Source organism: Toxorhynchites rutilus, chromosome 1 (assembly GCF_029784135.1).
Source record: "Toxorhynchites rutilus septentrionalis strain SRP chromosome 1, ASM2978413v1, whole genome shotgun sequence".
NCBI classification, from domain to species: domain Eukaryota; kingdom Metazoa; phylum Arthropoda; class Insecta; order Diptera; family Culicidae; genus Toxorhynchites; species Toxorhynchites rutilus.
In genome coordinates this window covers 114,703,091-114,721,231 of record NC_073744.1, presented here as the reverse complement: position 1 = coordinate 114,721,231, position 18,141 = coordinate 114,703,091, and the positions used below count along the sequence as shown (strand labels likewise).

Sequence of the window (18,141 nt, the reverse complement as noted above, 5' to 3'; positions counted from 1 at the left end):
TGGGTGAGATTTACCTTGGCGACAGTGTCTTTGATGCTGGAACTTTTACTACATTCAGAGGTCCTCACGCATTCATGCTAGAGTGTAACACTGTATTCTTGCTAAAACTTTTTGCGAATATTTTTGCACATACGGATGATCTTTATCAAATTTTGCAAAAAAAGGAATTAGACGTAGTAGAATTTGTGCGTATCGTCAAGGCTTGCCTTGTTTCTATAGAGAAGCTCAAAGCAGATCATCATTTCGATAGTACGCTCAAAGATGTAATTGATGTATCTGGCGAAACTATGAATGACAGTAACGTCATTAATTGTCGTCGTTTATATGAATCGATTATAGACAAAATTATTGACGAAATGACGAAACGGTTTAAGGAAGATGAATAAAAATTCGTCGCATTGTTGAATCACGAAAAATTTGCCGACTTCGATGTCGCAGTACGTACTGAGAATTTGAAAATGCTTATTTCATACCACTCGAAATTCGATGAAGCGAAGCTTTGTAATAAGCTAACGGTTCTTTTTAAATTATAGTCATTATTCCGATTATCGTTGGACAAAACCTGCATCAAACCTACTCCGAAACGGTTGGCCAGAATGATACTGACATTACCTAATACAAAGGCTTCTGTTGAAGGATCTTTTTTTGTTTTCGACCGATCAAAAATTATTTGCGGTCGAGATCTGATCAGAATCAGGTTATTCGGAATTATGATGATGACTGTGGAAAAAGATTACCTTTATGGCATAAGTCAGATGTCTTTATTTTATGTGGAAATCATTGATAAGTTTGCGCTCATAGTTGTCCGTAGGATTCTTTTGTTATACAGGCAAAACTGTTTTTGTGCGGGTGATAGGGACCACACAAAAAATCGTGTTCGCTAAATAATTTGAAAAAAAAAACTTTTTGTTATGTGGTGGATAGGGACCGCAAAAAAAAAATTCTTAAGAAAATAACCCAAATCCTAATGATTCGATTCGTGATCAACATTCGATTTCCTTTTTTCACTTTCATAAGCGTCCTACTCACTTGCGCAGATCATAAAATCAACTCTTTGCTCCTAAGTTCCTACTGACACCTTAAAACAAACAAAACAAAGCATGAGAATGGGAATTAACTGACACAGTCCAAATCAAATATCAAAGATAGAAAAAAAAAAATACCGATTACTTTATTTTCTTTCAAATACCGCACAAAAAAAGTCGCACCAAAAAAATTCGCATAAAAACCCGCACAGAAACTGGTTTTACTGTATAGATAAATGTTGAGAAATAAAAATGTTACAATCTGTCATCGCAAAAGCTCAGCTGGTCACGCGTCGCCTCTGGTGTTTAGAGGAGTTCTCTCGGTTATATTCTCTGGTTTCTCACAGTTAAATATCCGCCGAGACGATTGAATTTCGATCAAAACTACGTCTGATGAATACTAGAATATATAGCCGCTTCACTTAATTTTACAGGTTTTCCTTCTCAGGATACCTAGAGACATTCTCTGCTGCGGGTTGTAACACATGAGATTTTTGGACTTAAGTTTCTTTGAGTGGTCGAGTTGAAAAATGTATCGTCGATTTCAGTAATGTTGAAGGATTGTATCGGAGACCTTCTTAGGTTTAAAAAATAACCTCGGTCGTCGCGAATGAATAATATTTTGGAAGATAATACAAGTTACGAACATCGAAATACCCGAAATACATAGTCAGTTTTAGCGAGTTTAAAAGAATTTCCTCGGTGACCTCCTCAGGTTAAGAATATCGTCGATTAGAGAAATACTAAAAGGGTTTCTTAGCGACCTTCTCAGGTTGCCAAAATAACCTGGGCCTCCGCGATTGAATAAAAATATATAGATCGATAGTTTTGAAAAGTTTTTTTTATTACTTTCTGAGATCAGGAAAAATATCTATGTGCTACGCACGATGAATAACGAAATGCACGACCGACAAGAATGTGTATTTTCTTCAAATCTCATTTCGCCGAATAGTGGAGAGTTCACATCACTTACCGCAGTGAATCCTGATTTTTCTTAACCTTTCCCACTAACAACTATCCCTTCCATGATAAACGCTAGGGAACCACGCTGTAGAGGCGACCCTTCTGGCCTTCGGGCGGCGAATATCATACTAACATTCCTCCCCTTCCCCCTGGTGACTGTAAGGACGTGGCCGGTGTAGTTATTGACCATTTAAAGCTCGAATCACCGAAAATTGCGCAACGAGAATGATTTGCTAGTCCCAAGCGTCATTCTGTGTGTTCTTTGTGCAATTTGGTTGGTTCAGGTCAATCACGGAGAGCAACTACGAATTGTACAGTTTACCCAAGCTTAAGCTCAAGCAATTGAGATATGCAAGTGACTTTCTCTGCAAAATCCGAAGAAACCACACTTCATCGACAGAGGTAAATTGACTATGAAACGTAGTAATTTTTTTTTGTGAAAAATAAACTTATATGCAATATTCAAAAATGATTCTGCAACAAAGCTCATACGTATCGAAATATATATTTGAAGCTTTCCATCGGAACACATGAAGTCTAAACTCAACCTAATATTCGTAATAATATTGATCCCCCCTAGAGTATTCATTCTTTCTAAATAGAGTCACATCACAGCCAAGCAGAGAATTTCTGTGAAATATGTTCGCGATGGATAAACATGAACCAGACCAGCACACAGCAGCGCCAAATTGTTTTGAAATCCTTCATCCAAATTGAGTTAGACGAGGAATGATGCCGTAGCAGCAACAGCATTCGAACAGATTTCATCGGCGAAAATAAAATAACTTGAGCGAGATGAAGAACGAAGCATCGAATATAGATGGGAAAACTGCGATATCACACACCGACGACGACACTGCTGCTACTATGGATGTGTATGTATATGTGCAGCTTAGGGATGTGTGGGAAAAGCAACCACCATTTGACTGCGGCACGGACACGCGACGTTGGAGCAAGAGGGGATCGACGGTGTATAAACATATATAATAATGTAATATATCAAAATGAAAAATTCAATTCATTTTCAATTTATATTCAATTTATAATGGACCATTTTTTACGAGAAATATATTCTCGCAAGAAGCACTGTATACCATATTGCTTGGGTAGGGAGAACTTGTAACGAAATAATTGAACGTAAATTAAATGCAGCGAAAGTTGAATCTTGGAAATTTGAACAGCTGAAACTACATAAACAGTTCAATTATTTTAACGGCTTTGCTTATTTCAAGCATCACTTTGTGACACAATTCCAACAACTGTTTCCACCCGAGCGAAGATTTGCAGATATTTTCTTCATTTACTCTTCACAGTTGCTTCAATTTACATTCCAGAAAACTTCTCTGAATTATTCATTCCCTCCACCCGATGGCAACAGAAACGCTGGAGAGGCACTAAAGCGCACGATAGAAAAATAAACAAAACAAACATCGCAACAACACCATTTGAACGGGGGAAAGCCACATTATTCGTTTCTGATACTATCCCCGCGAATAGTGAATTGAGAAATACACTGAACAGTGCGAAATAGGAAGGAGAAAATCTGAGAAGTGAGCCAACGATGCATTTTTTACGAATCGACAAATATGAAACCGAAGCAAAACCGAAAAAAACTGGTTCCGTTCAAAACACAATAAGTATATGTAAAACAAAGGTGTAAAATTAAAGATAAAAATCCGATTAGAATCAGAATTACAATAATAACACAGTCGTTCGCGGGCCAATAACACAAACATAAAGAAAACCTAACTGGCAGCGCAAAAAAATAAAAACGTCATCAATGAATAATTCATGGATTAAGTCTTTGAACATAAAACAATAACAAACGAGGAAAAATGAGTTGGATAAAACTAACGGGAATGACGCAAAAGCAAAACAACATCAGGAAAAAAAGCATGCTCACACAGATAATGTGAAAAACTGCTGCCTTTTGAATACAGATTCATAAAAATTTCGATTTGTAGAAATGGGATTTAGGTTGGTGAAATCAACCTGTGTTTCCGTGTGTATTGATTGCTTCGAAATGAATTTAACTCCCCGTTCCGTATGTGTGTGCATTCGCTGATTTGTACCATTGGTTTCGAGCCCTACTTCCAGCTACAATTGAACATTTCCTCGGTCTATTCAGTAATTCGGGAATTGGAATCGACACTGTAAACGATTAGATATACTGATGCTATCGCTGTATGTTGTCTATAAACCTGTCAAAACGACGAAACAGCTCGTTTTTTTGTGTGTTTTCAGCGCAGCGTTTACACTTTACGTTTTGGTTAATTTAGTTCATCATTTACGTGGTGACGTGTTGTACTTACGTTTTTGTGATCCGTCGCTAATACGTCCCACATCGATGCTACAATTTTGGACACTTCACCGAAGGATGCATTCGGAGTTTGACCCTTGATGGCGGCTTGAGTATCGCGAAAGAATAACGCATACGCTGAGACGGGTCTGTTTAAAAAAAGAAAAGAAATATAAAAATTCGACTGGTGTAAAAAAATACTGGTGATAATAGTTTACGGTATACACTGAAGTCGCTTTTTACGCGGTTTTATTTAACGCGGCTTTTTTACGCTGTTTTTGGAATTGACGCGGATTTCGGAATTTGCGCGGTTTTTTTTACGCGAATTTCGATATTTACGCGGTTTTTTTACGCAGCAAATATCAACCGGGTACAAATACAATGTGCTAATTGATGTGACTTTCACGAAATAAATTTGTATTGTATCACTGATTAGTAGCTGAGAAAAAAAGGAAATACAGATATCATGATTGCAGCATACAAAAAAATCAGTTAATCGATTGTTAAAATATGAGTTGCATTTTTAATTAATAATTCACTGTTTGTCAGATTTTCATACGGATTTTAAAATTCATCCGGTTTATTTTTACGCGGATTTTGGAATTTAGGCGGTTTTATTTTACGCGAATTTTGGAATTTACGCGGATTTTGGAATTTACGCGGTTTTCTTTTACGCGGCACGTATCCCCCGCGTAAAAAGCGACTCCAGTGTACATTCAAAATATATTATTTAGTGAATGAGCGTATTGACACAGTTGATATAGAGTTGTTTTTGTTTTGTAGATTTTTGATATCTACATAAGTGGGCAGAGTTGATTTTCTGCGAGATGTTCTGGAATATCAAAATCAATAACATGAAGAAGATGATATCACAACTAATAATAGCTTCTAAAACGGTGGTCCTGAACCGACTGTATTTTTTGACGTGGACCTCAGATCTCCCAAGGGGTAATTAGGAAAATCGAGAAAATGTTTTCCATGCCAAAGGACTTAAAAATGCATAAAACATAGAAATCAGGTGTTATCTCGAAAAAAAATTTGGCCGTAAATCAACCTTTTGGAACTTAGCTTAAGTGGTCGAAAATCGACATTTTAGGACTTAGCCTGAGTGGCCGAAAAACCAAAACATTGAGTTCTTTGAGTCGAAAATTGACCTTTTGGGACTTTGCCTGAGTAGCCGAATATCGACCTTTTGGGACTTACCTGTGTGGCCGAAAATCTACCTTTTGGGACCTAACCTGAGTGGCCGAAAATCGACTTTTTGAGACTGAGCCTGGGTGGCCGAAAATCGATCTTTTGGAATTTAGCCTGAGTGGCCGTAAATCGATCTTTGGGGACTGAGTGGCCGAAGATCAACCTTTTGGGACTTAACGTGTGTGGCCGAAAATCAACCTTTTGGAACTTAGCCTGAGTGGCCGAAAATCAACCTTTTGGGATTTAGCCTGAGTGGCCGAAAATCAACCTTTTGGGATTTGGCCTGAGTGGCCGAAAATCGACCTTTGGGGACTTACATGAGTGACCGAAAAACCAAAACTTTGAGTGCTTTGAGGTAACCCCTAAATCATGCCCGATTGGGCTGAAATTTTTTACAGGTGATTTTTTGGGCCAATTAACAAAATGTACATGGTCGGTTATTCAAATTCGATGATAAATTTTTTTACATTTTGTTTTCGAGATGACACCAGTTTGTGACGGTTTATTTATTCTTAAGTTATTTGGCATTAAAAAAGTGATTTCCAAAATTTCATGTACACCGCCAGAAAGTGTGTCGAGCGTATGGTTGTGAGTATTAGTCACGTGTACACAGAGATAGTCAGTTCAATTTAATCACGACACAAGCGAGAATGCTGTACTAGTGCCTGGATGTAATGCCTGGATGGAACAAAAATAGAATCGTCTGTGGCTGTAATGAGTGTCTATAACAAGGGATGTGTTCCTTCCGATTTAAAGTGGACTGTATTTTAATTTTTCGGAAATAGAATTTTTCGGACGAGTAAAAAATAACGCGACCGAATCATACTATTGTTAACTTGTATCTGGTTTTATTCGTGTTCGTGTAGAGAAAAATACAAAGCGAGTGTAGAGTTTATTTGTATAGAGATGCGCAGGTTGTTCTCAGATGTGTTGATTATAATAGGGGTGCTCAAGTAGTCGAACATCCTCCCGGCGTTGAAATGTAGATTTCAATTCTCCTGATCCAGCGGCAGCAAGCACACCTCCGTTACTGCCCGCTTGAACTCTGCTCCATTAGCAGAGCGTACTGTAACGACGCGCGTCACGTCGTCATCTCCAGAATGAGTTGTTATGATTCGACCTAATACCCACTGCAGAGGAGGTGTGTTTTCATCTACAAGCAATACTAGGGCCCCCTCGGATATCTTCTTCTTTTTCAGCCATTTAACTCGACTCTGAAGCTCCGGCAAATATTCCGCTGTCCACCGTGTCCAAAAATGTTGTACCATGGTTTGCACTAACTGCCATCTAGACAACATATTCTGCTTCAAATTCAAGTAGGACGGTTCGGCTACAGCTTGTAATTCATGCCCAATCAAAAAGTGCGCTGGTGTTATGGCGGTGTAATCGTTCGGGTCATCCGAACAGGATGCCAAGGGCCTCGAATTGAGCACAGCTTCTATTTGCGTCAGCGTCGTGTATAGTTCCTCGTATGTTAACTTCCGGTTTCCTACAATCCGTGTCAGGTGGTACTTTACTTGTTTTACACCGGCCTCCCAAATGCCTCCAAAGTGAGGGCTTCGTGGTGGTATAAATGACCAATTGATTCCTTTATCGGTGCAGTAGTTTATTATTTTTCCGGTGGCATATTGATTACGGAACATCAGCCACAGTTCGTGTAGTTCGGTTTTGGCCCCGACAAAATTGGTCGCATTGTCGGAGCGCATCGTTTTTGGGTATCCACGTCGACTCGTGAATCGTCTCAGGGCTGCAAGAAACGCATCTGTCGTAAGATCAGAAACTAATTCAAGGTGTATCGCACGTGTCTGCATACACACGAACAAGCTCACATAAGCCTTCGTGATAATCGGTTTACGCGCAGTAGATGACGACTTAACCCAGAATGGTCCGGCATAATCGACTCCGGTATTCGAAAAAGCAGGAGCAGGTCGGATACGATAGGCTGGCAAATCACCCATCATCTGTGTCGTCTTGAAGGGATTCGCTTTGAAACACGTAATACAATTACGAATCACCTTACGAATCGTAGTCTTCACATTTAGCGGCCAGTATCGTTGCCTAACTATAGCAAGCAAACCCTTCTGCCCGATGTGCAAGTTATCCAAATGCAAATGCCGCACAAGTGCTTCGGTGATCGGATGTTTCGCAGGGAGCAGCATTTGATGACGGCTGTCATACGGAATAAAGGCTCGTTTGATACGTCCTCCAACTCGTAAAATGCTGTCCTCAGGATCGAAGAACGCCTTCAATCCGTTGAGTCTATGTTTCGTTTCAGCACCGCTCATCAATGCCTCAATTTCTGGTCGAAACGATTCGCGTTGAACCAGTCGTACTACTAAAAGTATCGACTTCGTTTTCTCTTCTGCAGTAAGTGGCCCCTTCACCACTTCCTTCTTCCTGGACTTGATGTACATTACGAAGCGCATCAAGTAGATCATGTAACGTACCACCTTCGTAAAACTGCTCACCTTGTCGAAAATCGGCATTCGTTCAATTGGTGTACATAAAGCCAGTACAACACCGGTCCGAATTTCTGGTAGTTCTTCATTTGGGAATTCGTCTTCCTCTATCGTCTCGACGACAGCATGGTTGAACGTAGGTGGACCGTTCCACCAAATATTCGCATTGATAAGTTTTTTCGGTTGTTCTCCTCGAGATATCAAGTCGGCGGGATTTTCGTGTGAAGGAATGTAGCGCCAACTGCAATTCGAGGTTAATTTTTGAATTTCACTTACCCGATTCGAAACATAAGTATGCAGTTCTTGAGGCCCTTTTTTGATCCATGCCAACACAATTTTAGAATCACTCCATAGATTAATTGTCACGAATTCCAATTCCGTAGCATCTAGAAACTTCTCTACAAGTCTGGACAACAACGCAGCCGCCAACAGCTCAGCACGGGGTGTGGTAATAGCTTTATCCTTAGCTTTCTTCTTCGGCAATATTCGTGATTTGCTACAAATCAGCGTCATTCGGACGGTACCATCGGATGAAACGCTACGTGAGTATAAGCATGCCCCATATGCTAGGTCAGAGGCATCCGAGAATCCGTGGAGTTCTAGGGTTGAAAACCCGTTCGAGGAAATCCATCTTGGCAGATGTACCGCATTCAGCATCGTCATTTCATTACGAAAACTCCTCCACTTGGAGCAAATATCGTAGGGGACTGGGTCGTCCCATTCAATCTGTAACATACTAACTTCCCGCAGTATCAGCTTTGCAATCGTAATCACCGGACCGAAAAGGCCCAGCGGGTCGAAAATCCTAGCCAGTTGGCTTAACAGCCTTCTTCGGGTCATGTCATCCGAGACGTCGTCGTTGTCCAAAACAGACACAGAAAACCAATCCTCAATTGGATTCCACATCACGCCCAAAGTCTTCACAGTATTCTTCGTGTTGTCATCCGTAACCTCGAACGAGTTCCCTCGTAACGACTCAGGAACGTCTTGCAGAATCTCGGAGTGGTTTGCGCACCACTTGTGAGCGCCAAAGCATCCTTTCGCTAACAAGCTGGTCACATCTCGTTGCAATTGGCACGTTTCTGCTAAAGAATCAGCTCCCGTCAGGATGTCGTCCATGTACGTTCCTTTCTCGATGACCTTGGCAGCTTCTGGAAATTCGTTCCCGTGATCAATGGCTGTTTGCTTCAGTGCCATGGTAGCTTGGAATGGTGATGACGCAAGGCCATACGTTATCGTTAATAACTCGTAGACAGCCAGTGAATCGTTTCTATTATCACGCCAAAAGATCCGTAGGTACGGCTGGAGACTCACTTGTCGAAACATCTTGGGAATATCCAGCGTGAAGACGTACTGAAATCCTCGGAATCGTAGCAAAATGGAGACTAGATCTTTCTGGATCGTTGGTCCCGTCATCAAAACATCATTTATCGAAACGCCCGTGGATGTTCTAGCGGATCCATCATATACGACCCTTAGTTTAGTTGTCGTACTGGTGGGCCTCAGCACGCAGTGGTGTGGCAAATAATACACCGAATCTGATACTTCGTTGGAATCTTCCTGTATATTTCTCATATGCCCGAGCTGCTCATAATCTCGAATAAATTGAGAGTATTGCTCCTTAAGTTCCGGCTGCTTTTCTAGCTTTCGCTCCAGGTTCAGAAAACGCTTCAGGGCCATCTGTCGTGAATCGCCCAATTCGTGTTTGCGTTCGTTGAAAGGAAGTTGTAAAACGTATCTTCCTTCTTCATTTCGTCGATGAGTGCGCTTGAAATGATCAAGGCATCTTTCGTCGTCCGCCACAGAGGACAAACGCGTTTCGTCACAGGCTTCCACCTTGTAGAAGCTCTTCAGCAGTTCGGTGAGTGATTCATCGTCGTCAGCGGTCTGGCAGAGAGTGCGTGCAACGACAGGTGCATCGATCGCGATCACTCCTCCTGCAATCCACCCAAACTTGGTGTTCATCAGCGCTGGGAGATTCGGGCCGAGTTCGATTCGGTCATTCTCCAGCAGATTCCAGAAGTATTCGGCGCCGATAAGCATATCGACACGTCCTCTTTTATAGAATGTCGGATCAGCCAATTCTTGCTTAGTTGAGATAGGCCAGTCCGAAACATCAAACGATTTCACCGGCAAGTCACCAGTGATCCTCGGCGTCACCAACAAGTCCATGTCAACAGTGTAGTTTCCATGACAGGATCTGATGGTAGTGCGCAGCATACGGCGAATTCGTGTATTATTGCCGTTCAAGCCACTAACTGTGTAGTCAGCAGGTTCCAGTTTCAACGAGAGAAAATTCGCGAATCTCTCCGTGACGAAGTTCATCTGTGATGCCGAGTCCAAAAGAACTCGGCAAGGATACGGAATATTGCACAAGCCATAGGCCCATACCACGGCAGTCGAAAGTAGAGTCTGCTTCTTGACATCGCTGACACTTGCACACAGCGTCGTTGTTCCCACTTGATTGCTGACGTTCGGTTTTCCATCGGGCTGTACAGTCACTGTCGCTGTATCTTCTCCCGGCTTCGTAGCGGTGGACATTTTTCTAGAAGTATCATCAATGTGTAGCGAAGTGTGATGCCTTTTACCACACTCACGACAGGAATGCGACGAAGAACACGCACTGGTACGATGGCCTTTCATTAGACAATTGAAGCAGGATCCGCACTTTTTCAGTATATCATATTTCTCACTGACACTTTTGTTTCTAAATGTTTCGCATTTCCAGAGTTCATGATGCGCCTTGCACACTTGACACTTATGTTCATTTTTCAGTTCACTCGTTGAAACTAGCGTGTGGCTCTTGGCCACCGCCTTTGGTTTAACACTCTCCGTCATTGGTTTCGTGTCGATTTTCTCGTATATTCGACACTGTTCTTGTAAAAACTCCAGCGTAGCAACGTAGGTCGGCAAAACATCTTTCTTTTGTCGAGCCTCCCAGGCGACACGTAGTTTTTTGTCCATTTTCTCCGTGATGAGATTAACCAGCATTTGTTCCCCGAGCCCAGCAATCGGTAGATCAAGATTTCTCAAAGCCTCAACATTCTTGGTGCACGTATCGATCATTTTCCTCATGTTAGTAGCATTTTCTTGTCCAACCCTTGGTAGATTGAATAGCTTCTCGACATGCTTGTCTATGATGATTCGTTTGTCCTCGAATCTCTGCTTCAATACCATCCACGCAGCTTCGTAATCATTGTTGTTGACTAGATCCTGGTCGATGATACCAGCCGCTTGTCCAACAAGGCAATTTCTCAGATGATACAATTTCAATGCTGGGTCTTCCTGCTGGTACCGGTCCATGACAGTGGTGAACATAGACTTGAATGAATACCACTTTTCATACGACCCGTCGAAGGTCGGCAAAGGCACTTGTAACGGTGGGAGATATGGTTGGGCCGGAACAACAAATTGCTGGATAGGTTTCTGGTATACGTCCGCGGAAGTGGACGCTAGTAAGGGAGCTTCCGTTGTAACCGCAGTTTTTGTCGCTTGCCCCATCAACATGCTCAGTTGTATCACCATGTCGTTGTAGAGCGACTCAAATTCTACGTATTTTTCGATTTGCTCCGCACGACGTTCATCAGAGAGGGGTAGCTCGTAAATTTTATTTTGAAAGTCATTGTACTCGCGGTAACAATGCTCCACCGTCTTTTGATGAAGTTGTAAGAAATGGATGTTCATAATATTTGGATTCGGTTCTTCAAAACTATGCCGCAATGCACTTTTCACTCGGGTTAACTTCCCTTTCACTGCCCCTCTCTGATGAACCAACACTTTCATTTGCTCTTCCATTTTATTCACTTCTATTTTTCTGTTCGATTCACCCGGTGTATTATCTTTTTTTTTTTAGACGGCGGTGTTGTAAACTTATTCCTCACTCACACCACTAAAGCAACCAGCCATTTTCAGAAAAACAAAACGCCGCACCGAGTGACTCTTATAGAAAATTCTAGAATGTTCACTTTCCTTCCAGGAAATAAAATGCAACGGCGCTTTATCGATGGCTACGATATCGTATCGTCGGAATTTTCGAGAATCTTTTTCGTTTTCACAGAGACGGCTTAGCGTCATATCCAGCAACGGATATTCAGTTTTTTCTTCGAAGCGACCGCCGTGTGCAAAATGCAGCTAACGCGTCACTACACTCGCCTACAACAGCAGACGAATGCTCAATAATTATTTGCTCTAAAAGCCACTAATTTTCACATCACCGGTTTTTCCTTATCCGGTTCGAAGGACCACATGTTCCTTCCGATTTAAAGTGGACTGTATTTTAATTTTTCGGAAATAGAATTTTTCGGACGAGTAAAAAATAACGCGACCGAATCATACTATTGTTAACTTGTATCTGGTTTTATTCGTGTTCGTGTAGAGAAAAATACAAAGCGAGTGTAGAGTTTATTTGTATAGAGATGCGCAGGTTGTTCTCAGATGTGTTGATTATAATAGGGGTGCTCAAGTAGTCGAACAGGATGTATACTGACAATAGGGACAAAAATCACGAGAATATTGTCAATAATCTTCAGCTGCTTCTACAAAACCACGCAAACCCATCGATCCTTTTCAGGCCCAGCAAAACTTTCCTCTAAAGAGTTATTAGGAAAATTTCAATGCATTCTGGAATAATATCCTAAGCAGTTCGGTGAAAATTCAATATCAATCGAAAGAAATCGACGAAAATGACAAAGAATACCATTCGTCATCAAAGAAAGCATTGCAAAGGGTTCATTGTCAAACGGAAGCTATTCGAAAACTAATCATTCATTTTCACCACCTCGGTTTTCCACATTGCTGTATGATTTCGGTTCATTCACTGTCATATAGACAAGAAGCATACACAGAGCAGGCGATGAGAGAGTATTTTCCAATTCCCCCTTACTCATGTGTTAGCGTCACACTCTCACAGAATGGAAAAATAAAAAATTCACTCTCTCAATCCATCTGTTTCTCTGTTTCTATCTGGAAACAAACCAAAGCATCGTCGAGTTTCAATTGAGTCTCAGTCACTACCTAAATTGCTAGGAACAAGCGTAAATCTGAAATAACGGCATGACGAGTGGCTTGAATGAAGGTGCCGTTATCCAATCGAATGAAAGGCGAGAAGCGAGAGCGAGATGCGAGAAGAGATCCGTATGAATGAAATATGTCCATTCGTCAAAGTAGCTCAAGAGCCAGCGATATTCGTGTGAAGAGAAGTGTTAATTGTCCGTTTGAATTCAAATGAATGAACTGATTATTTTCAGCACTGATCTTGAGCAATAAAAAATTTGAATTGAATAATTGATTTTTATGATTTGATTGCCTGGAGAGAATTTGTATGAATTTAGAAATGTGTTTGGACAATGATGATGATAATTTGAACCATAGAGGATTTTAATATTCTCAGTCCATTCGCCTCTAGCCTTGAAAAAGACCAATTAGGAAAACTAAACTAAACTCTCGGCCATTTTGAAAGCCTTACAACCATCCGGTCGCTAGCTGGATTACTGATGAATCATAAATGACTCATTGATGACTTTTTTCGATGGATCGTTCAATTTTCGTGAACTCGAGCATTGCTTCCGAATTAAAAGTGATGTGCAGCGCATTTAAAGCCGGATTTATTTCCCAATGGTGAAAGTTGTGTTCTTCGGTGGAAAACTTGAGGTGAAAACTTCGGTATTTTCTGTTGCTAGAAGGGGCTGCATTAGAGTGCCAATGAAAATGGTCGTCTCGAATTTCAAAAAGTTACCCGATAAAAAATGTTCACCAGCTCGAAAAAATACCCTATGTCAAATATCAGTTCAATCGGACTTAAGGCAGTATTCCAATGTAAATTTGAAAAAAAATTAAAAAAAATCTTTCATATTTCTGTAGTTTAGACATTCAGGAATATACTCTAGAAAGAACTTATCGAAAATCCTATTATTTACCGAGCCATTTTAGTGAAGCGGTATCTAACCTGGTACGGCCATAGCAATGAACTTCAAAGGCGTTTTTCTCGAAACTGTTGTTTTCAAACTGGCGTACACGATATCTCAAGTTCTACTGAACCGATTTATGTCGAATTTATATGGATACAATCTGCATCTCTCTATCAAATGAACCTCTAAAAAATTATATTTTTCGAATTTTAATATTTTTTAAAAATCGAGAATCGTAAGAAAAAGCGTTTTAAACCGCATTTTGTATTTCAAACGGCCACCATTTTGTCAACAAAGATGTTTTTGACTTCTCTGAGGTACATGCGATAGCAGCATCTTTAGTGATTCGGAATATGCTCGATGTTTTGTTTCAGATAACCAGAAGGGCTAGAATCGTGTACGTCATGGCACAACTTTTTTTTTAACCTTCTAACTTCATCAGCTCTTAACTATTCTTGTTATTAATATTTTTTCACCGTTCAATTTTTGTTTCATTGTTAGAAGATAGAAGAACAAATGATGGTATAATGGGTAATAGAAATATTCTTTGTTTTATTTTTACGGAACGCGAAAAAACGTCCGAAATTCGTGTCTCTACACTAGAATACCCCCTTAAGAGGTAAAAGTTTAAGTTTTTTGAATATCGAAAAATCGTCCAATCGTCCCAGGAAATCGGGGTTTTTAAAAAAAAAATTGATGCCAAATGTCTTAAAATTGTATGCAACGTCAAGATCTACTGTCATCTCGATTGTTTTTTGCTAAAAATCGACACTCTGGGAATTCTGGGAGTATTTTTTCGGAATACGAGGCAAAACGTATGGTTTTGGGTGCATAAAAAACGGTTATCTCGACTTTTCATTCGGAACTTGCTGCGAAATATTGATTCTTTGGAAAAACTAGCCAATGCAAAATATTAGCTCAATTGGACTTCATTTACTAGTGTTGCAGACGTTAAAATTTGAGTTTTTAGTAACCATTCGACGAAGCGAATTTTAGGAAGGAGAATTACTTCAATACTCGACGACAGAAAAAGTCTATGGAAAGCCTGAAAAAGTCAACTGAGACAATTTTTTCTATTTTTGATAACATCAAAATTTGTATAAATAATACCCCCTTAATATATTTCGTGAGTCTTAGCACCTAGACCAACCACACTCAACCAGCGGCCTTTCCTGATTGGCCCATTTGGTGCTACTTTATTTTGAACTATATTGCGTATATAGTAATACAGCCATTCCATGCCAAACCGATATAGTGGCTCTCAGATTTTTGTGAAAATTGGTACTTTTTTTTCCTAATCACAAAACATTTGACCCGTATTTTTTTATTTTTTCATTAGGGTGACCATTTCCCTTTTAGGGTTGTCAACTTTTTCCTCTTTTTTTTCCGCTAATGATTTTTTTCAAAAATTCTTAACTTTTGAACTACTAGCCGATTCAGATGATCGATATATCAAATTGAAGGTACACAATTTTTCGCCTCAGAATGCATCTTCAGAATATGCGCAGAGTAAGCATAATGCAGAGATTGCACTGACGGATTGAAGCAAAGCAGAGGAGAAACATCAAATAGGACTTACTGTGTTGGTTTTCATACCGTTATGTGAGGATTGGTTGTGTATGCTGAATCACACGTACGAATTGTTGATTATATGAGTTTTCAAAAAGATAACGGGGATGGGTGAACAAATATGTAATTGCCTCGGACTGCACTGTGTCTTGCTCAAGAAAAATATTCGCGATACATGCTGAATGCGCTACGTACATTGGTAGTAAGGACACAAATCTCGTGTGTTGTTCTCGCGAGAACAAGAATGAATCATGAATCACCCATCTTAAACTGCTTTTACAAAACCATCGGTTCTTTTCAGGGCCACCAAAACTTTCGATTAAAGAGTTATTTTAAAAATCTCGATGCATTCTAAAATAATATATGAAATAATCGAAAGTGGAATCATTTTCGTAATTTTTTGTTGGAAGAAACCTTCTGAATTTAGTAGCGCGTTCGGATTTAGTGGCGTAATGAATTATAGAGGGTTTCTCAGACTCTCAGACACCCTCAGTTCATTCGCATTTAGCATTAGAAAAGACCTATTTGGAAAACTACACTAAACACTCGGCCTTGAAAAATACCATTTAGGAAACCTTTGTTCGCTAGCAGAATGACTGATAAATCGTGAATGACATATTAGTGACTTTTTCCCTTCGGTCAATTGTTTTCGTGAATTCGTGATTTTTTTTCGGGTTAAAAGTGTAGCACATTTCAAGCCGGTTGTGAAAAAAGGATTTTTAGCGGTGAGCTGCGTTATTCAGTCTCGCACTGGACAGCGGAAACAGCACATAGTAATTCTGAGAGCAATACTAGCACAACATACATACATACATTTTGATCGTATTAGATATTGACTTAGTGGCCAAATACATATCTGAATAATGAAAAAAAAACAGAACAAAACCTTGGAGTTTTCATCTAGAGTTGTAATGTCTTAATATATCAATTTTTGATCTTCGCAAATCATTCATACCAATAATAATAATCTTTTTTCTTGATTTTGATGTTTAGAAAGTTTAAAACGACGATTTGCAATCGTATTCCCACAAGCACTTTTTTTATTTGGATTCAAATTGGCATTTAAATGAATTGTGAATCGATTTTTTCAAATTTAATATCTTTGCAAAAAATTCAAATATTTCATATCCTCAATAAATCTCAATACATCTTTATCAAAAACGGAAATTCAAACTGAGGAAGTCATACTGTTTTCTGTTCAAACTCGTTCAGGTTTTGCCTGTTTCGTACCATTATTTGCGAATTACAATCAATTAAAATCAAAACCACCCCGGTGTAAGCAGGTTAAACGAGCACAAAACTGAAAACAGTCTGCCAAGTGTGTGCTGCATTTGCTCGTAGTTCATTTGTTAAAACGTTAAACCATTCAAACGTCCGTGCCAATCTCCTTCCATTCTTCAACATCAATATTCTGACTTTTTCACTAATAATAAAAGTCAATGAGTTGGAAGTGAAAAATGGAGCTCCGTATTTCACCAGAAAGGAAAACAAATGACCGAACAGAAACGCGCCTCTCTCTCCCGTGCGTGTTTGTGTTCTCTTGCTAGTTACCAAGGTTCCAACATTCTGCTCCAGCAGCTGGGAGAAGTTTCACTTCAAATACACAGTATCTTCGATTTTCCAATTTTTATGTTCAACGGCACAGTTTTTCTATTAAATACATTTTGCTAACACAAAAGGATAATGATCGAGAAAGCGTTATCTTGGAATTTATAGATTCCGTTACTTGCATTTGACCCTAAGCGACAATTTGTATGTAATACGTGGCCTGAACTTTTGTTCTTCCAATTTTAGTGAGATCGACAATTTATCATTATTACCGCAGCAGAGATATAAATAGGGCTGCGTAAGTCGATTGTTGCAAACAGTATTATTTATCTGCCCTTTGTGAAACAAGAAATAGTCCGTTCCGATCTCGCGCAGTTCTTTTCCTTTCGTTCGTTCGCACTCTTCAAGTTCTTGTTTTGTGAAAAAGATATTTTAATTTGACCATTCATGTCATTAAGTATATTTATTGCCCCAGCAACGGTAGTAAATCAAATTTTATTATTATATATCTTTGCGCAAGAGCGCGCTATGGAATTTGTTTCGGTGTATGCTCACATAGATATACCTACATATAGGGAAACTGTGTGTACCACTCGTTACGATGAGTGTAAAGCACGGAAAAGAAAACTGTTTGTGAAAACTGTAGGGTGTGCCGTGTATCGTAATCAGCTGGCAGCGACAGGAAACGGTTTGATGTTTCCAGTTGAATCAGCAACTCTTTTGAATTCGAAGCCGCCAGTGGGAAATTTTGCATCATATATCTTATGATACATTATTTAATAACTTTTGATAAGTTTGTTAGGATGTCTTTCTTTTTGTCCTTGTTCTCAAAATAAGCATCGACTTCGGAAAAAAAGATGAAGAAGCCATCTTCATCTAAGCCAAATTTCTTTTGAACATAGGACTACGTCAATGATTTCTCTACGAAATTGGAAATGAGGCATGCAACGAAACCATTAAGGGATTTGAAAAAAATATTACACAAAATTTGCCATATGATGTTTGTTATGATGTTTACCTCTAGATGAGAAATTTATCCAGCTTTTTTGTTGTATAAATCACAATCTCAATTGAGCTAGCGAGCAAACAACATACATCCTTACTGTTGATATAGCTCGATACAAGAATACAAGGAGCGAAAGATATTGCAAAACAGCAGTGCAATCTTGTTCGGTGGA

General features: G+C 39.7%; 1 protein-coding gene across 4 annotated transcripts in view; it reads right to left on the bottom strand.

The window, feature by feature from the left end:
• The window catches only part of LOC129761976 (TOX high mobility group box family member 4-like), a 255,471-nt gene that overhangs the window by 65,222 nt on the left and 172,108 nt on the right, over positions 1 to 18,141 (bottom strand). For all 4 annotated transcript variants that reach the window (XM_055759862.1, XM_055759863.1, XM_055759860.1 and 1 more), the window contains one exon: positions 4,301 to 4,436. In XM_055759862.1, coding sequence (XP_055615837.1) covers positions 4,301 to 4,436 — 136 coding nt within the window. The remainder of the gene's footprint in view (positions 1 to 4,300; positions 4,437 to 18,141) is intronic.